This window comes from Tachyglossus aculeatus, chromosome 1, assembly GCF_015852505.1.
Source record: "Tachyglossus aculeatus isolate mTacAcu1 chromosome 1, mTacAcu1.pri, whole genome shotgun sequence".
NCBI classification, from domain to species: domain Eukaryota; kingdom Metazoa; phylum Chordata; class Mammalia; order Monotremata; family Tachyglossidae; genus Tachyglossus; species Tachyglossus aculeatus.
In genome coordinates, this window is record NC_052066.1 from 66,689,578 (window position 1) to 66,710,225 (window position 20,648).

The 20,648-nt window shown below is 47.3% G+C and overlaps 1 protein-coding gene across 3 annotated transcripts in view; it reads right to left on the reverse strand.

Moving 5' to 3' along the window:
• The window catches only part of VPS8 (VPS8 subunit of CORVET complex), a 367,622-nt gene that overhangs the window by 251,422 nt on the left and 95,552 nt on the right, over positions 1 to 20,648 (reverse strand). For all 3 annotated transcript variants that reach the window (XM_038743776.1, XM_038743795.1, XM_038743785.1), the window contains 7 exons: positions 18,515 to 18,622; positions 16,515 to 16,595; positions 14,679 to 14,849; positions 12,483 to 12,557; positions 8,083 to 8,118; positions 5,198 to 5,288; positions 2,587 to 2,633 (listed from right to left, as the gene is read on the reverse strand). In XM_038743776.1, coding sequence (XP_038599704.1) covers positions 2,587 to 2,633; positions 5,198 to 5,288; positions 8,083 to 8,118; positions 12,483 to 12,557; positions 14,679 to 14,849; positions 16,515 to 16,595; positions 18,515 to 18,622 — 609 coding nt within the window. The remainder of the gene's footprint in view (positions 1 to 2,586; positions 2,634 to 5,197; positions 5,289 to 8,082; positions 8,119 to 12,482; positions 12,558 to 14,678; positions 14,850 to 16,514; positions 16,596 to 18,514; positions 18,623 to 20,648) is intronic.

The window sequence follows — 20,648 nt, forward strand, 5'->3', positions numbered from 1 at the left end:
CTCCCTCTGCCCATCTGCCAAGCTAGCTCTCTTCCTCCCTTCAAAGCCCTACTAAGAGCTCACCTCCTCCAGCAGGCCTTCCCACACTGAGCCCCCCTTTTCCTCTGCTCATTCATTCATTCATTCAATCATATTTATTGAGCACTTACTGTGTGCAGAACAATGTAATAATAATAACAATAATAATGTTGGCATTTGTTAAGTGCTTAAAATGTGCAAAGCACTGTTCTAAGAGCTGGGGGGGATACAAAGCGATCAGGTTGTCCCATGTGGGGCTCACTCTTAATCCCCATTTTACAGATGAGGTAACTGAGGCTCAGAGAAGTTAAGTAGGGACCATCTCTATATGTTGCCAACTTGTACTTCCCAAGCACTTAGTACAGTGCTCTGCACACAGTAAGCACTCAATAAATATGATTGATTGATTGATTAAGTAACTTGCCCAAGGTCACACAGCAGACATGTGGCGGAGGCAGGATTTGAACCCATGACCTCTGACTCCAAAGCCCGAGCTTTTTCCACCGAGTCACACTGCTCCTCATAATGATGGCATCTATTAAGCGCTTACTATGTGCAAAGCACTGTTCTAAGCACTGGGGAAGTTACAAGGTGATCAGGTTGTCCTACGGGGGGCTTACAGTCTTAATCCCCATTTCACAGATGAGGTAACTGAGGCCCAGAGAAGTGAAGTGACTTGCCCAAAGTCACACAGCTGACAATTGGCGGAGCGGGGATTTGAACCCCTGACCTCTGACTCCAAAGCCCAGGCTCTTTCCACTGAGCCACGCTGCTTCTCTACTAAGAGCTTGGGAAGTACAAGTTGGCAACATATAGAGACGGTCCCTATCAATCAATCAATCAATCGTATTTATTGAGCGCTTACTGTGTGCAGAGCACTGTACTAAGCGCTTGGGAAGTCCAAGTTGGCAACATATAGAGACGGTCCCTACCCAACAGTGGGCTCACAGTCTAATCTAGTGGGCTCCTCCTCCCCTCCCCATCGCCCCCGCTCCCTCCCTCTGCTCTACCCCCTTCCCCGCCCCACAGCACTTGTGTGTACATTCAGCTCTTAGAACAGTACTTGGCACACAGTAAGCGCTTAACAAATGCCATCACTATTATGATTATTATCATATGCACATATTTATTACTCTATTTTATTAATGATAGCGTGGCTCAGTGGAAAGAGCCCGGGCTTGGGGGTCGGAGGTCATGGGTTCTAATCCCGGCTCTGCCATTTATCGGCTGTGTGACTTTGGGCAAGTCACTTCACTTCTCTGGGCCTCAGGTCCCTCATCTGTAAAATGGGGATGAAGACTGTGAGCCCCAAGTGGGACAACCTGATCACCTTGTATCCCTCCAGGGCTTAGAACAGTGCTTGGCACATAGTAAGCGCTTAATAAATACCATCATTATTATTATTATTATCTATAATTCTATTTATTTATTTTGATGCTATTGATGGCTGTTTACTTGTTTTGTTTTCCATCTCCCCCTTCTAGACCGTGAGCCCGTTGTTGGGTAGGGATTGTCTCTATCTGTTGCCGAATTGTACTTTCCAAGCGCTTATTACAGTGCTCTGCACACAGTAAGCGCTCAATAAATACGATTGATTGATTGATTGATTGATAGGGACCGTCTCTATATGTTGCCAACTCGTACTTCCCAAGTGCTTAGTAGAGAAGCAGCGTGGCTCAGTGGAAAGAGCCCGGGCTTTGGAGTCAGAGGTCAGGGGTTCAAATCCCCGCTCCGCCAATTGTCCGCCAATAAATTGGGAGTCAGAGGTCATGGGTTCTAATCCCGGCTCTGCCACTTATCAGCTGTGTGACTTTGCACAAGTCACTTGCCTCAGTCACCTCAACTATAAAATAGGGATTAAGACTGTTAGCCCCAAGTGGGATAACCTGATCACCTTGTATACACCCCCAGTGCTTAGCACAGTGCTTCACACGTAGTAAGCGCTTAACAAATACCATCATGTAAGTGCTTAATATAGTGCTCTGCACATACTAAGTGCTTAACAAATGCCATCATGTAAGCGCTTAGTATAGTGTTCTGCATGCAGCAAGTGCTCAATAAATACGACTGAATGAAGGAATAAATACGACTGAATGAATGAATAAATGAATTCATTTTTAGACTGTGAGCCCACTGTTGGGTAGGGACTGTCTCTATATGTTGCCTATTTGTACTTCCCAAGCGCTTAGTACAGTGCTCTGTACATAGTAAGCGCTCAATAAATACGATTGATGATGACGATGAATGAAAGTGTGTTGGGAGAGAGGTGGGAACTGCCGTGTGTCCTGCTCTAACCCTGGTTCTCCTCGAGGACCCGTGCCCGTGAATAGATTTTTAGACTGTGAGCCCACTGTTGGGTAGGGACCGTCTCTATATGTTGCCAACTTGTACTTCCCAAGTGCTTAGTACAGTGCTCTGCACCCAGTAAGTGCTCAATAAATACGATTGATTGATTGATTGATTGATTGAATAGGCCATAACTGGCAGGAATTACAGTCAAGCTCCCTCAGCAGGGCACTGGACGTGAAAAATTAGAGGGCGAGTGCATCCGGGCCTCCGACTACTCACCCGATCCGCCACTACGGCCTTTCTCTTGCCGGCGTCCCCCGTCAAGCCTGTGGAGAAAGGGGTCAAGAGGCAGTTGAGTCCCATTTCCTCAATCATCCTAGTATCCTATCCTCGTAACCCCCCGCGTTACCTCCTTCCCCTCCCCACAGCACCTGTATATATGTTTGTACGTATTTATTACTCTATTTATTTATTTTACTTGTACATATTTATTTTATTTTGTTAATATGTTTGGTTTTGTTGTCTGTCTCCCCCTCCTAGACTGTGAGCCCATTGTTGGGTAGGGACCGTCTCTCTATGTTGCCAACTTGTACTTCCCAAGCGCTTAGTACAGTGCTCTGCACACAGTAAGTGCTCAGTACAATTGACTGATTGATTGACTTGCCCAAAGTCACACTGCTGACAAGTGGCAGAGCCGGGATTAGAACCCATGACCTCTGACCCCCAAGCCCGGGCTCTTTCCACTGAGCCACGCTGCTTCTCCGGCTCCGGCTCTAATCCCGGCTCTGCCACTTCTCTGCTGAGTGACGTGGGCAAGTCACTTCACTTCTCAGTTGTCTGTAAAATGAGGATTCATTCATTCATTCAATCGTATTTATTGAGCGCTTACTGTGTGCAGAGCACTGGACTAAGCGCTTGGGAAGTACAAGTTGGCAACGTATAGAGACGGTCCCTACCCACCAGTGGGCTCACAGTCTAGAAGGGGGAGACAGAGAACAAAACAAAACATATTAACAAAATAAAATAAATAGAATAAATATGTACAAATAAAATAGAGTAATAAATCCGTACAAACATATATACATATATACAGGTGCTGTGGGGAGGGGAAGGAGGTAGGGTGGGGGGGATGGGGAGGGGGAGGAGGGGGCTGAGTGTGGGAAGGCCTCCTGGAGGAGGTGAGCTCTCAGTAGGGCATTGAAGGGAGGAAGAGAGATTAAGACTGTGAGCCCCAACTGGGACAAGGACTGTGTCCAACCTGATTAGTTAGTATCTACCTCAGCGCTTAGTAATAATAATAATAATGATGGCATTTATTATGCGCTTACTATGTGCAAAGCACTGTTCTAAGCGCTGGGGAGTTTACAAGGTGATCAGGTTGTCCCATGGGGGGCTCACAGCTTAATCCCCATTTTACAGATGAGGTCACTGAGGCCCAGAGAAGTGAAGTGACTTGCCCAAAGTCACACAGCCGACAAGTGGCAGAGCCGGGATTTGAACCCATGATCTCTGACTCCAAAGCCCGGGCTCTTTCCACTGAGCCACGCTGCTTCTCAAGCAGTTAACCAATACCAGAAAATAATATATAAAATAACCAATCTGCGGATCCCTGAGTGAACTCACGATGCTCTCTGGCCACGGACTCAGCCCGTCACCAGACAACAAGGCGACCAAAGGACCTGGAGCCCACAACCTTGCCCTAGGCTGGGCTGCCACAAGAATTTCTGCCTATTATTATCATTAGTAATAATAACAATAATAATAATGATTATAGTATTTGTTAAGTGCTTACTATGTGCCAGACACTGTACTAAGTGCTGGGGTGGCTATAAGCAAATTGAATTGGCCACGGTCCCTGTCCCAGGTGGGGCTCGAAGTCTCAATCTCCATTTTCAGCGTGGCTCAGTAGAAAGAGCACAGGCGTGGGAGCCAGAAGTCATGGGTTCTAATCCTGGCTCCACAACTTGTCAGCTGTGTGATTTGGGGCAAGTCACTTAACTTCCCTGGGCCTCAGTTACCTCATTTGTAAAATGGGGATTAAGACTGTGAGCTCCACGTGGGACAACCTGATCACCTTATATCCTCCCCAGCCCTTAGAACAGTGCTTTGCACATAGTGAGTGCTTAACAAATGCCATTATTATTATGATTATTATTATCCAGATGAGGTAAGTGAAGCCCAGACAAGTGTAGTGACTTTCCTAGGGCCACTCAGCAGATGAGTGGTAGAGCCAGTATAATAATAATAACAATAATAATTATGATATCTGTTAAGCACTTACTGTATGCCAAGCACTGCACTAAGTGTTGGGGTAATTCATAAATTAATGATAGCACTTATTAAGCGCTTACTATGTGCAAAGCACTGTCCTAAGCGCTGGGGAGGTTACAAGGTGATGAGGTTGTCCCCCGGGGGGCTCCCAGTCTTAATCCCCATTTTCCAGATGAGGGAACTGAGGCCCAGAGAAGTGAAGTGACTTGCCCAAAGTCACACAGCTGACAAGTGGTGGAGACGGGATTTGAACCCATGACCTCTGACTCCAAAGTCCGGGCACTTTCCCCTGAACCACGCTGCTTCAGGTCCCTTACTCAAAGAGTAAGCAGGAGTGAGAACAGGTATTGAAACCCCATTTTGCAGAGGAGGGAACTGAGGCACAGAAGACTTAAATGACCCGCCCACGATGGCCCAGCAGTTCAGGGGTGGAGCCAGGATTAGAATCCAAGTCCTAACTCCCAGACACATGCTCTTTCCACTAGGCCAAGCTGCTTGTTACCGACAAGTCCCGACCTTGAGTTCCTGTTTGTCCGGTTCTGCCAGGAGTTCCCCTGAAGGAGCTCGACAGTGGTGGATTTGACTCCCGCAATCGGCGGGCACTGGCCAGTTGACTTACCGACAACCGCTTTGGCTTTCCCTTCGTGAAATGACCAAGCCAGAGCCAGGGCTTCCGTCAGACAATCTTGTTTCAGCATGTGGTCCACTCTCTGAAATGAACGGACGAGGCATGTGGGGACTCTTCTGGACGGTCAAGCGCAATCTGGATATCCTACATTAATGCCTTCGCAGGACGGCGAGCCCACTGTTGGGTAGGGACTGTCTCTATACGTTGCCAACTTGGACTTCCCAAGCGCTTAGTACAGTGCTCTGCACACAGTAAGCGCTCAATAAATATGATTAAATGAATGAATGAATGACTGCTCTGTGACCTTGGGCCCATCACTTCACTTCTAATGAACCTCAGTTACCGTCTCTGTAAGATCATCATCATCAATCGTATTTATTGAGCGCTTACTATGTGCAGAGCACTGTACTAAGCGCTTGGGAAGTACAAATTGGCAACATATAGAGACAGTTCCTACCCAACAGTGGGCTCACAGTCTAAAAGGGGATTAAGACTGAGTGTCCCATATGTCCCTTCTAGACTGTGTCCCTTTTATATAGCGTGTCCCCTCTAGACTGTGAGCCCACTGTTGGGTAGGGACTGTCTCTATATGTTGCCAACTTGGACTTCCCAAGCGCTTAGTACAGTGCTCTGCACACAGTAAGCGCTCAATAAATACGATTGAATGAATGAATGAATAACTTCTCTGTGACCTTGGGCTGATCACTTCACTTCTAATTAACCTCAGTCACCATCTCTGTAAGATGGGGATTAAGACTGAGTGTCCCATATGTCCCTCCTAGACTGTGTCCCTTCTATGTTGAGTGTCCCTTCTAGACTGTGAGCCCACTGTTGGGTAGGGACCGTCTCTATAGTTGCCAACTTGGACTTCCCAAGCGCTTAGCACAGTGCTCTGCCCACAGTAAGCACTCAATAAATATGATTGAATGAATGAATGAATGACTGCTCTGTGACCTTGGGCCCATCACTTCACTTCTAATGAACCTCAGTTACCGTCTCTGTAAGATGGGGATTAAGACTGAGTGTCCCATATGTCCCTTCTAGACTGTCCCTTTTATATAGAGTGTCCCCTCTAGACTGTGAGCTGTTGGGTAGGGACCGTCTCTATAGTTGCCAACTTGTACTTCCCAAGCGCTTAGTACAGTGCTCTGCACACAGTAAGTGCTCAATAAATACGATTGAATGAATGAATGAATGACTGCTCTGTAACCTTGGGCCCATCACTTCACTTCTAATGAACCTCAGTTACCGTCTCTGTAAAATGGGGATTAAGACTGAGTGTCCCATATGTCCCTTCTAGACTGTGTCCCTTTTATACAGAGTGTCTCCTCTAGACTGTGAGCCCGCTGTTGGGTAGGGACCATCTCTATATGTTGCCAAGTTGTACTTCCCAAGCGCTTAGTACGGTGCTCTGCACACAGTAAGCGCTCAATAAATACGATTGAATGAATGAATGAATGACTGCTCTGTGACCTTGGGCCCATCACTTCACTTCTAATGAACCTCAGTTACCATCTCTGTAAAATGGGGATTAAGACTGAGTGTCCCATATGTCCCTTCTAGACTGTGTCCCTTTTATATAGTGTCCCCTCTAGACTGTGAGCCCGCTGCTGGGTAGGGACCATCTCTATATGTTGCCAACTTGGACTTCCCAAGCGCTTAGTACAGTGCTCTGCACACAGTAAGTGCTCAATAAATACGATTGAATGAATGAATGAATGACTGCTCTGTGACCTTGGGCCCATCACTTCTCTTCTAATGAACCTCAGTTACCGTCTCTGTAAAATGGGGATTAAGACTGAGTGTCCCATATGTCCCTTCTAGACTGTGTCCCTTTTATATAGAGTGTCCCCTCTAGACTGTGAGCCCGCTGTTGGGTAGGGACCGTCTCTATAGTTGCCAACTTGTACTTCCCAAGCGCTTAGTACAGTGCTCTGCACACAGTAAGTGCTCAATAAATACGATTGAATGAATGAATGAATGATTGCTCTGTGACCTTGGGCCCATCACTTCACTTCTAATGAACCTCAGTTACCGTCTCTGTAAGATGGGGATTAAAACTGAGTGTCCCATACGTCCCTTCTAGACTGTGTCCCTTTCATATAGAGTGTCCCCTCTAGACTGTGAACGTGCTGTTGGGTAGGGACCGTCTCTATATGTTGCCAACCTGTACTTCCCAAGCACTTAGTACAGTGCTCTGCACACAGTAAGCGCTCAATAAATACGGTTGAACAAATGAATGACAGAAATATGGGACAGGGACTCTGTCCAACCTGATTAGCTGGTATCTACCCCAGGGCTTAGTGCAGTGCCTGGCACACACAAGTGGTTAAAAAATACCATTAAAAAAAAGCTGAATTTCAGCAGATTTACGCATCTTTCTCATTTCTGAGGAGAAAAAGGCTCAACAGCGTAAACTCCTTCAAGGCAGGAAATGGGCCTCATGCTTCTGTTCTACTTTCCCAAGCACTTAGTTCAATCCTTTTTATTTTATGGTTCTCATTAAGCCTGACTTTGTGACAGGCACTGTACTAAGCACTGGACATTGCACCCAATAGGTGTTCAATAAACACGACTACTATTACTACTGAAAAAGGCCGCATTGGCCACATAAGCTTGGCTAAAATGAGAAAACTCCCCCTAAAGAACTCGGAGGTCAGACTTTGCAAATCAGAACCAGAGGTTGCCTTGTAATTTCCCCAGCGCTTTGAACAGTGCTTTGCACATAGTAAGCGCTTAATAAATGCCATTAAAAAAACCCCTCAGGGTTTCACCTATGAAAACTAGTAGGATGAGGGGATTTTCTTCAAAGCAATCATTTTTTAAAGTGCTAGTCACCAGTCTTTAAAATCATCTTGTGTACCTTTATGACTCACCTCTCTCCAGCTCCTCAACATCATCACATGAACGGACTGCAAACAAGAGAAAACAAGAATCCCATCAACCCCGCTTTGGAAATGCAGACTTCTCAAGGGAGAACAATGCCCTCGGATTCCTGTGTCTCGTTTCCGTGGAATTTGAGGCCTCGTCTGGGATACTCTTTGCCACCCTGGGAGCTCTCTGGCTGCCAGGAAATATGCGCCTTGCATTTCTAGCAGTCATCTGCGGCTCATGGACGGGTTGGGTTTATTTGCTCATATTACGGTCTGTCTCCCCCTCTAGACTTTAAGTTCCTTGTGGGCACGGAACGTGTCTACCAACCCCGAGAAGAGTGTGGCCTAGTGGATAGAGCACGGACCTCGGAGTCCGAAGGACCTGGGTTCCAGTCCCGGCGCCACCACTTGATAATAATAATGACGGTATTTGTTAAGCACTTACTATGTGCCAAGCGCTGTTCTAAGCGTTGGGGTAGATACAAGGTAATCAGGTTGTCCCATGTGGGGCTCGCATTCTTAATCCCCATTTTTCAGATGAGGTAACTGAGGCACAGGGAAGTGAAGTGACTTGCCAAAGGTCACACAGCAGATACTACTACTACTACTACTAATAATAATAATAATGATAGTATTTGTTGAGCGCTTACTATGTGCCGAGCACTGTTCTAAGCGCTGGGGGAGATACAAGGTGATCAGGTTGTCCCACGTGGGGCTCACAGTCTTAATCCCCATTTTACAGATGAGGGAATTGAGGCCCAGAGAAGTGAAGTGACTTGCCCGAAGTCACACAGCTGACAAGTGGTGGAGCCGGGATTAGAACCCAGGTCCTCTGACTCCCAAACCCATGCTCTTTCCACTAAGCTACACTGCTTCTCAACTTGTCTGCTGTGTGACCTTGGGCAAGTCACTTCACTTCTCAGTGCCTCAGTTACCTCATCTGTAAAATGGGGATTAGGACTGTGAGCCCCATGTGGGACATGGGCTGTGTCCGACATGACTACGTTGTCTCTACTCCAGTGCTTAGTACAGTGTTCTGCACACAGTAAGTGCTCAATAAATACGATTGAATGAATTTAGAACAGTGCCTGGCGCAGAGAGAGTGCTTAATACCATAGAAAAGGGAAACTCTTACACTGTACTCCCCCAAGTGCTCTGCCCACAGTAAATGCTCAGTAAATACCACTGATTGATTGGGGGGGGGGGACAAGGAGGTGAGCACAGAGTTTAAATTTACGTTTAAACACAACTGGGTTAAGAGGTCAATCTGGGCATGGGTTTAGTTCCATGAATCACCAAGAAGGTGACCGCACCTCACCGTGAAGGAGGAGGAGAGGGGAGAAGTGTGGACGCTGCCAGAAATAGGGTGTCATGTCACCAGCATGCCATCAGTAGTAGCCATTTCTGACCCAGGAACTAGCTACGGCATCCCATCCCATGGTTGCCCATCCATCTCCATATCAAACAAAAATTCCTCTCCATTGGCTTTAAAGCTCTCCATCACCTTGCCCCTTCCTACCGCACTTGGCTTCTCTCCTTCTACAACTCAGCCCGCACAATTTGCTCCTCTAGTGTTAATCTTCTCACCGAGCCATGATCTCGCCTGTCTCGCCGCCGACCCCTGGCCCACGTCCTGCCTCTGGCCTGGAACGCCCTCCCTTCTCCATTCCGACAGACAACCCATCCACCTCCATATCACACAAAAATTCCTCTCCATTGGCTTTAAAGCTCCCCATCACCTTGCCCCTTCCTACCTCATTTCGCTTCTCTCCTTCTACAACTCAACCCGCACAATTTGCTCCTCTAGTGTTAATCTTCTCACCGAGCCATGATCTCGCCTGTCTCGCCGCCGACCCCTGGCCCACATCCTGCCTCTGGCCTGGACCGCCCTTCCTCCTCTATTCCGACAGACAACCACTTTCCCCCACTTCAAAACCTTACCGAAGGCCCATCTCCTCCGAGAGGCCTTCCCAGACTAATCCCTACTTTTCCTCCTCTCCCGCTCCCTTCTGCGTCGTCCAGACTTGTTCCCTTTGTTCTTCCCCCTCCCAGCCCCAAAGCACTTATGTACATAACCGTCATTTTATTTATCCCTCTGCTCTTCCCCGTCCCACCCCCAAAGCACTTATGTACATATCTGGCATTTTATTTATTTGTATTGACGTCTGTCTCCCCTAGTCTAGACTGTGAGCTTGTTGTGGGCAGGGAATGTCACTGTTCATTGCTGTACTGCATTTTCCAAACCGGTGAGTACAGTGCTCTGCACACAGTAAGGGCTCAATAAATATGACTGAATGAATGAATCACATGGTGGCTAGGTGAGTTGGCTAGTGCGGGCGGTGAAGACCCTCGTGGCTACAAAGGCAACCACCTGCTAGTCTACGACACCCCAACACACCTACTCAGTTGTGACCAGCAATGACCCGCAGAGAAGCAAGGATAAGAGTGAGACGTGGCTCAAACCACTAGCTCTCTAATCAATTGCTTCCGGCAGAGTCTCGGTGTTGAGATGGAAGCAGCGTGGCTCAGTGGACAGGGCCCAGGCTTTGGAGTCAGAGGTCATGGGTTCAAATCCTGGCTCCACCACTTGTCAGCTGTGTGACTTTGGGCAAGTCTGGGCCTCAGTGACCTCATCTGTAAAATGGGGATGAAGACTGTGAGCCCCCTGTGGGACAACCTGATCACCTTGTAACCTCCCTAGCGCTTAGAACAGTGCTTTGCACATAGTAAGCGCTTAATGAATGCTATTATTATTATTATTATCTCGGAACCAGGGCTTGCCTGTTGCTTAATAATAATAACAATAATGATGGCACTGGTTAAGCGCTTACTATGTGCCAAGCAGAGGTTCCATCTGTGACTAAAGAAAGCTTAAATATTGCCACACTTTTTATGGTGTGTGGAATTCACCTGCTTGGAAGGAAGGGACTGCCCTAGGGAACCCTCTCTGCACAGGCCTTAGGGTTAGGAGAGCGGTGATATGAGCGCAGTGGGGTGAAAATGCAAAAAAAGACTGCTTAGCGGAGTTAGAAGGGTCACCCTGGAGGCGTCGGGATATGATCAGTTGAGAGTTAAGGTCACAGTCCAGAGGCAAACTCTGGGCATTTGGGAACACGAAGATCTTTGAGATGTAGATGTTTCTGTCAACCAACCAATGGTATTGAGTGCTCCCTATGTGCAGAGCACTATAATAAGCACTTGGGAGAGTACGATACAGGGAAGAGGCAACTCCGGACATTTGGGAACAGGAAGATCTTTGAGAAAGTCTCTGTCAACCAACCAATGGTATTGAGTGCTCCCTATGTGCACAGCACAATAATAAGCACTTGGGAGAGTATGATAGAGCGAAGAGGCAACTCCGGACATTTGGGAACCGGAAGATCTTTGAGATGCAGAAGTCTCTGTCAACCAACCAATGGCATTTTATTGAGTGCTCCCTATGTGCAGAGCACTATAATAAGCACTTGGGAGAGTACGATACAGGGAAGAGGCAACTCCGGACATTTGGGAACAGGAAGATCTTTGAGATGCAGAAGTCTCTGTCACCCAACCAATGGTATTTTACTGAGTGCTCCCTACGTGCAGAGCACTATAATAAGCACTTGGGAGAGTACAATACAGGGAAGAGGCAACTCCGGACATTTGGGAACAGGAAGATCTTTGAGATGCAGAAGTCTCTGTCAACCAACCAATGGTATTTTACTGAGTGCTCCCTATGTGCAGAGCACTATAATAAGCACTTGGGAGAGTACAATACAGGGGAGAGGCAACTCCGGACATTTGGGAACAGGAAGATCTTTGAGATGCAGAAGTCTCTGTCAACCAACCAATGGTATTTTACTGAGCGCTTCCTATGTGCAGAGCACTATACTAAGCACTTGGAAGAGTACAATACAGGGAAGACATGTTCCCTGCCTACAACGAGCTCACAGTCTAAAGGGGAAGAGACCCTGCCTCACTCGCCCACTGGCAAGAGGTCCGGGGAACGAGATCCGCAGAGGACCGGGGAAGCGTGCGAATGAATGGAGCGGAGCTGAGGCTCAGGAGCTGCCGGGAAGGAGGGAGGGAGAAAGGGACAGAGGGAAAAAAAAAAAAGGGAGGGAGGGAAGGAGGACCAGCATAGGGAGAAGCCGGGAGAGCTGAAAACCGTGGCCCAGAAGTCGACTGGTGAGCTGACACCTTTGGGCCTTGCTTAAGGTTTTACCTCTGGGATGAGGAGGGGAGAGAAATGGAATTCATTTCTAGTTTTGATGACATAGCCCTGGAAACAAAACTAATTGACCCCAGCAGCTTTCCTTATTTTCACAAACAGAGAGCAAACGGAAAAACAAAGAGTTCCTCCAGCTAAGTTTCCCTAAGCCCCGTCAGCTATTACCGTTGGCAACCGAGACCGTCATGCTTACCTTGGTGCCCAAATAAAAGATCTGGCCACTGTAGCTGCTGATAGACTGATAGCAGGCCTTCTCCCCAACCAGAGCCTGTAAGAAAGTTTAAAAAAAAAGTCTTCAATATATAGACAGGGATATAAAACCAGGTTAACCCCTCTCCCCCTCCCCATCCCCCCGCCTTACCTTCTTCCCCTCCCCACAGCACCTATATATATGTATATATGTTTGTACATATTTATTACTCGATTTATTTAGTTTATTTGTACATATTCTATTTATTTTATTTTGTTAATATGTTTTGTTTTGTTGCCTGTCTCCCCCTTCTAGACTGTTATCCCACTGTTGGGTAGGGACTCTCTCTATATGTTGCCAACTTGTACCTCCCAAGCGCTTAGTACAGTGCTCTGCACACTAAGCGCTCAATAAATACGATTAAGTGAATGAAGGATACTCTTCCTTCCCTCTTATACTGTGAGCATTTCCTTCAGGGCAGGGATCAGGTCTACCAACTACTGTATTGGTGAAGCAAGTGGATATGTGGTCAACTCTTTCAGATTAATGACAAAGAAGGCGGCACTTCCAAATACTCTGGATTAGAGACTAACTCTTTATTAGGGGTAATTACATAAGTGCTGTGGGGCTCAGGGTAGGGTGAGTATCAAGTGCTTAAAAGGTACAGATTGGAGCGTGTAAGTGATGCAGAAGGGAGAGGGAGTAGGGGAAATGAGGCTTTGTCAGGGAAGGCCTCTTGGAGGAGGCATGATTTTTAATACAACTTTGAAGGTGGGGAGAGTGTTGGTCTGTTGTCCATGAAAGGGGAGGGAGTTCCAGTTCAGAGGGAGGACTTGGGCAAGGAATCAGCAGCAAGATACATAATAATAATGGTATTTATTAAGCGCTTACTATGTGCAAAGCACTGTTCTAAGCACTGGGGAGGTTACAAGGTGATCAGGTTGTCCCACGTGAGGCTCACAGTCTTAATCCCCATTTTACAGATGAGGTAACTTAGGCTCAGAGAAGTTAAGTGACTTGCCCAAGGTCACACAGCTGACATGTGGTGGAGTCGGGATTCGAACCCATGAACTCTGACTCCAAAGCCCGTGCTCTTTCCACTGAGCCATGCTGCTTCTCTACATGAGAAGCATGATACATGAGATCGAGGTCCAGTAAACTGGCATTAAAGGAGCGAATAACTCACACTTAAGAACAGATCGATCTACCAACTCTACTCAGGGAAGCAGAATGGCCTAAAGAAAATAGCACAAGCCTGGGAGACAAAGGACCCAGGTTCGAATCTGGGCCCTGCCACATACTTGCTGTGCAACCTTGGACAAGTCGCTTAACGTCTCTGTGCCTCAGTTCCCTCATCCGTAAAATGGGAATTTAATACCTGTTCTTCCTCCTCCTTAGAAAGAGTCCCACGTGGGATCTGTTTGTCTTTCATAATAATAATAACAATAATAATAATAGCATTTATTAAGCGCTTTCTATGTGCAAAGCACTGTTCTAAGCACAGGGGAGGTTACAAGGTGATCAGGTTGTCCCACTGGGGGCTCACAGTCTTAATCCCCATTTTACAGATGAGGTAGCTGAGGCCCAGAGAAGTGAAGTGAGTTGCCCAAAGTCACACAGCTGACAATTGGCGGAGTCGGGATTTGAACCCATGAACTCTGACTCCAAAGCTCGGGCTCTTTCCACTGAGCCACGCTGCTTCTCTACCCCAGGCTTAGTACAGTGCTTGGCACATAGTGAATACTTAAATACCACAGTTATTATCATTAATGACCTAGCCATCTTTCTTGATATTGCCAGTTGTATCTTTAATTACTGTATCTGTTAAGCACTTACTACGTCAGGCACTGTTCTAAGCACTGAGATCAATACAAGTTAATCAGGTCAGACACAGTCCGTGTCCCACATGGGGCTCACAGTCCAATCAATCAACTGCATTTATTGAAAGTTTACTATATGCAGAGCGCTGTACTAAGCGCTTGGGAGAGCACAATACAGCAGAATTAGCAGACATGCTCCCTGCCCACAATGAGCTTACAGTATAGAGGGGAGTCTAAGCCGTGTTATTTTTTTCCTGCTTTCACCTATCTCCCCTGCTAGACTGTAAGGTGACTTAGGGTACTTAGTTCAGTGCCCTGCATATAGTAAGTGCTTGGTAACTACAAATATGTCCATAAACAAACAGAAAGTTGTCCCTACCAGTGCCTGACTGACATTGCCCCCCGTCGCCAGGGATTTGAAGTGGCTGCTGTTGTAGACCAGCTGAACGTCTGAAATTTCCACCGTCTCCAGTTCCTCCTGAGTCTGCCGATCGATCACGTGCAACTTCTCCACGCTGTCCAGGAGCACGACCGTGCGCGAGTTGATCCACTGCGACCCGCGGTTGGGTGGACACAAAATCCCGTTAACGACACAAGACGCAACCGGTCCCCGCGGGAAGAGGACGGAACAGACTCCATCACGGACCCATCTCGGGATCCTCGTCTTATCGCAGTGCTCCCCTAAAACGTCATCTCATCATCATCATCAATCGTATTTATTGAGCACTTACTGTGTGCAGAGCACTGTACTATGCGCTTGGGAAGTACAAATTGGCAACACACAGAGACAGTCCCTACCCAACAGTGGGCTCACAGTCTAAAAGGGGGAGACAAGTCATCTGCAGTTCTCTCCCCTTCCCGACGCTAGCCACCCTGGACTCGGTCAATGCATCGTATTTAGTGAGCGCTTACTACATGGAGAGCACTGTACTAGGCTCACGGGAGACTATAATACAACGGAATTAGCAGAGACGTTCCCCGCCCGTAGCGAGCTTCCAGTCTAGAGGAAATGCACCGAAACGCGACTTCTCCCGCGTTGCGGTCTGCGAGTCCTCGGTACCAGAGCCAAATTGGCCCTGTGCCCACTGGTTTACAGGAAATGAGCCCCAAATTGCTCGAGCGTATGGAGGTGGGGTCCTCTAGAGCAGGCGGCGGGGGGATCCACCCCAAACCTCCCTGCCCCCGTGAAGGAGGCCGCTTTGGAGGCTGGGTCCCCCCGATCCTGGCCTCCCCCTGAGCAGGAACTTGACCCTCACTCCCTCACAAATTCACCTCCAGGAACGGGTCATCCCCTTTCATCCTCCGTCCCCTCCCGAGTGTATACGCTCTGCTGGGTGTCTCTGGCGCTAACTTTTCTAAACCTTTCTAAAAATGGTTCGCAGCGGGTGGAAGAAAATGTCCCCCAAGCGCGACCCCCCTGCCCGTCAACATGGAGGTGGTCTTTGGGATTCTTCCTCCTGCCAAAGTGGTCCTATGACCAGAGAGTTTGAGGCCCGCTGACTAATTGTCACATCAATAGCAGTGTCCCTGGGGTGACAGGAAGGTTGATTAACAGCTGTAAAATGACCTATTTTGTTCTCCAGTACATCCTGCTTAAGAGCGTCAACGTCCTAGATACTAGAATCCTGTGCTAGCAGAAGCGGGCAAGAAGTTGACATCTTTTAACCTCTACCAATAATGGAAAAAAGTGGGTAGCTTATCCCTTTAGGGTCAAAAATGGCTCCTGACTAGACCGTCGAGGGCCATCCCTAGACTGTAAGCTCATTGTGGGCAGTGAGTGTGTCTGTTTATCGTTGCATTGTACTCTCCAAGCGTTCGGTACAGTGCTCTGAATACAGTAAGCGCTCGATAAATATGAATGACTGACAACGGAAAAACAAGGGGTAATAATTCGGTCAGTAGGCCCGCTGCTCTTTCAACATTCCCAGAAAAGGCTCACAATGGAAAACTGTCCCGCAGACTTCATGTTTTGGACACTCAGGTAACATTGTGTCACATTTTAATGTTCTTAAATCGATTTCTGTTTGGGGTGGGCGGAAAGGAAGGTCAATGGCCAGCTTGACCCCCAAAGTAACTTCCATTCTCATGGACGCTTCCTGTTGCCGCATTATATTCCTGAATGAGTTCATGGTGGAAACCCTGACAGCTCTTTAACCCCATGGGGGCCCTCTCAAGAGGAATATAAAGAAAAAACACTTATCAGAACAGTACTTACAGTAAAGTTGATGAGGTCATAGTGCAGGTGAAGCTGCTTTTGCTTAGTAACATGAATGGCCCCAGATTCATCTCTCTTGACCTGAAAGTGGAATAAAACCAAATAAAAATGTTCCACTCTAAGTACCTGTTTCAGAACGTCATTCCTTGTGGGGAGCCCGATGGTTTTGCCCTGATTTTAGGGTCCAGGAAGCTCTTTCAGCATGACCACTAAAAGAAACTGGCAACTCAGATGCCTGAACTTGTCATGAATGTGATTCAGAAAATCCAGACAAAGCCAAATACAGTGATCTATTTGGTCAGAGCATTAGAAAACCAGACTGGAGAAAAGAAGGGTTTGGGTTAAAAGAGGGAGTGGGAGAAACGGAATGGCCTAGTGGAAAAAGGCACAGGCCTGCATGTCAGAGGATGTGGGGTTTTTTTGTTGTTTTTTTGTTTTTAATGGCATTTGTTAAGTGCTTACTATGTGCCAGGCACCGCTTTAAAAACGGGTAGATACAAGCTAATCAGGTTGGACACGGTCCATGTCCGACATGAGGCTCATAATCTTCATTTTACAGATGAGCTCACAGAGGCACAGAGAAGAGAAGTGACTCACCCAAGATCACACAGCACAAAAGTGGTGAAACCGTGATTAGAACACAGGTCCTTCTGACTCCTGGGCCCTTGTTCTACCCAATAGACCATGCTGCTTCTCCCACTCCTACTTCTGACCCCGTCTCTGCTACGTGTCTGCTGTGTGAACTTGGGCAAGTCGCTTCACTTCTCTGTGCCTCAGTGACCTCATTTGTAAAATGGGGATTGAGACTGGACAGTCCCACATGGGGCAAGGACTGTATCCAACCGGATTACCTTATATCTACCCCACCGCTTAGAAGAGAGCTTGGCACATAGCAAGTACATAATAAACCCACAATTATTACTATTATCATTAATCAAAGCTGTCAAATGAGACATAACCAGTCTCTGGCCTTGCTGATCCTCAGACTCTAGCCAAATGCTGCCAAAAGCCCCCATTTTCCTCTGCTCCCCCTCCCCATCATTCCAACCTGCTCTACCCCACTCCCTCTGCCCATGGCACTTGTGTATATATGTACATATTTATAATACTATTTATTTATATTAATGATGTGTACATATCTATAATTCTATTTATTTATACTGATGCTATTGATGCCTGTTTACTTGTTTTGATGCCTATCTCCCCCCTTCTAGACTGTGAGCCTGTTGTGGGCAAGGATTGTCTCTGTTGCTGAACTGTACTTTCCAAGCGCTTAATACAGTGCTCTGCACACAGTAAGCGTTCAATAAATACAATAAACACAACTGCATGAAAATCAGAGGGAGCCAAAAGGCAACCAGATCCAATATGACAGAGTAACACACTGCATGCCTGACAACCTGGTGAAGAGAGTCGGAGGAAAGTACAGCGGCTGGACATCATCATCAATCGTATTTATTGAGCACTTACTATGTGCAGAGCACTGTACTAAGCGCTTGGGAAGTACAAACTGGCAACATATAGAGACAGTCCCTACCCAACAGTGGGCTCACAGTCTAAAAGGGGGAGACAGAGAACAAAACCAAACATACTAACAAAATAAAATAAATAGAATAGATATGTACAAGTAAAATAAATAAATAAATAGAGTAATAAATATGTACAAACATATATACATATATACAGGTGCTGTGGGGAAGGGAAGGAGGTAAGAAGGGGGGATGGAGAGGGGGACGAGGGGGAGAGGAAGGAAGGGGGGGAGAGGAAGGAAGGGGAAGGGAGAGGCTGGAATGAAGAAGGGGTTGGCTTAGTACTTAAGCAAGCAACGCCACAAATTACAATGCTGTTTGCCTTTAGATGGCAAGCAACAGGCCCCATCACCAGAGAATTACATCTACGTTCCTCTGATACACTCTATTAAATTACTGATGAATTACCAAGCCGTTCCTAAGATAATGAGCATGGGGATCCTAACAAGCCCGGCCCTCCATTCGACTCACCAGAAGAAAATGAACGACGTCTCCCCTGCAGAAGGCCAGCATGGGATTCACGGAATTCTGTAAGGCGACGAAGTGCCACGCTAAGAGAGGAACGCTGGAAGGCTCCATCTAAACCACAGGGAATACAAACAACACGTATACTTTATTGATTCATGCATTCATTCACTGAGTCAATTGTATTGATTGAGTTCTTACTGTGTGCAGAAAACTGTATTAATAATAATAATAATAATAATAATGGCATTTGTTAAGCACTTACTTTGTGCAAAGCACTATTCTAAGTGCTGGGGAGGTTACAAGATGATCAGGTTGTCCCACGGGGGGCTCACAGTTTTAATCCCCATTTTACAGATGAGGGAACTGAGGCTGAGAGAAGTTAGGTGACTTGCCCAAAGTCACACAGCTGACAGTTGGCGGAGCCGGGATTTGAACCCCTGACCTCTGACTGCGAACTCCGGGCTCTTTCCACTGAGCCACGCCGCTTAAGCGCTTGGTTAGTAAGGTAGTTAGTAATGCCTGGTACTAAGCGTTTAGATAGTGTCCCTCTGTAGACTGTAAGCTGCTTATGGGCAGGGGTCATGTCTACCAACCCTTTCTCAAGTGCTTAGCACAATACAATAATGAACAGTGACATTCTCTGCCCACAGTGAGCTCAGTCTAAAGGCAGGGTGACAGACATAATAATAATAACGGCATTTATTAAGCGCTTACTATGTGCAAAGCACTGTTCTAAGCGCTGGGGAGGTTACAAGGTGATCAGGTTGTCCCATAAACAAATTACAGATATGTATATAAATGTTGTGGGGGCTGGGGGCAAGTCAGGGAGATGCTGAAGGGAGAAGAGGAAAGGAGGGGCTTAGTCTGGGAAGGCCTCTTGGAGGAGATGTGCCTTCAGTAAGGCTTTGAAGCAGGGGAGAGTGGTTGTCCGTCAGATTAGAGGAGGGAGGGCGTTCCAGGCAGGACGTGGATGAGGGGTCGATGGCGGGACAGGCGAGATCGAGGGACAGTGAGAAGGTTAGCAACAGAAGAGCGGAGTGTGTGGGCTGGGCTGTAGAAGGAGGGAAGGGAGGTGAGGTAGGAGGGGGCGAGGGGATGGACAGCCTTGAAGCCCAGGGTGAGGAGTTTCAGTTTGCTACAATTCACTTTGACAGACTGCGCATTTGGATGCTTACATTTCAGACCAAATTCTGTACAGGTCGAGATAACTCTGGATTTAGACAGTGTCCCTCCATAGACTGTAAACTGCTTGTGAGCAAGGATTATGTCTATCACCTCTTTCCCAAAGGCTTAGTACAGCTCTCCGCACCCAGTTACCATTTGATAGATACCACCGATGGATTGGTTTAAGGGAACAATTCGAAAGGACTTGCTAAAAGGGCAACCCTGGGATCACAGGATCCAAATCGGGCCTGATGATACCAGAGGCCGAGTCCATTTTCATTTTCACCACTAAGGAGCTCCATCTTACGATAGCTTTTCCAACTACCCCACAGCAGAGTGGGGTGGATGGGCTCCACCATTTTCAGTAAGAGCTCAATAAATACGACTGAATGAATGAATTCTCAGACTATATCGTAGGAGAAACAAACTCAAAAATCTCCAGTGGCTACCAATCAATCTGCGCATCAGGCAGAAACTCCTCACCCTGGGCTTCAAGGCTGTCCATCCCCTCGCCCCCTCCTACCTCACCTCCCTTCTCTCCTTCTCCAGCCCAGCCCGCACCCTCCGCTCCTCTGCCGCCGCTAACCTCCTCACTGTACCTCGTTCTCGCCTGTCCCGCCGTCGACCCCCCGGCCCACGTCCTCCCCCGGGCCTGGAATGCCCTCCCTCCTAACATCCACCAAGCTAGCCCTCTTCCTCCTTTCAAAGCCCTACTGAGAGCTCACCTCCTCCAGGAGGCCTTCCCAGACTGAGCCCCCTCCTTCCTCTCCTCCTCCTCATCCTCCCAGCCCTACCTCCTTCCCCTCCCCACAGCACCTGTGTATATATTTGTACAGATTTATTACTCTATTTACTTTACTTGTACATATTTACTATTCTGTTTATTTTGTTAATGATGAGCATCTAGCTTTATTTCTATTTATTCTGACGACTTGACACCTGTCCACATGTTTTGTTTTGTTGTCTGTATCCC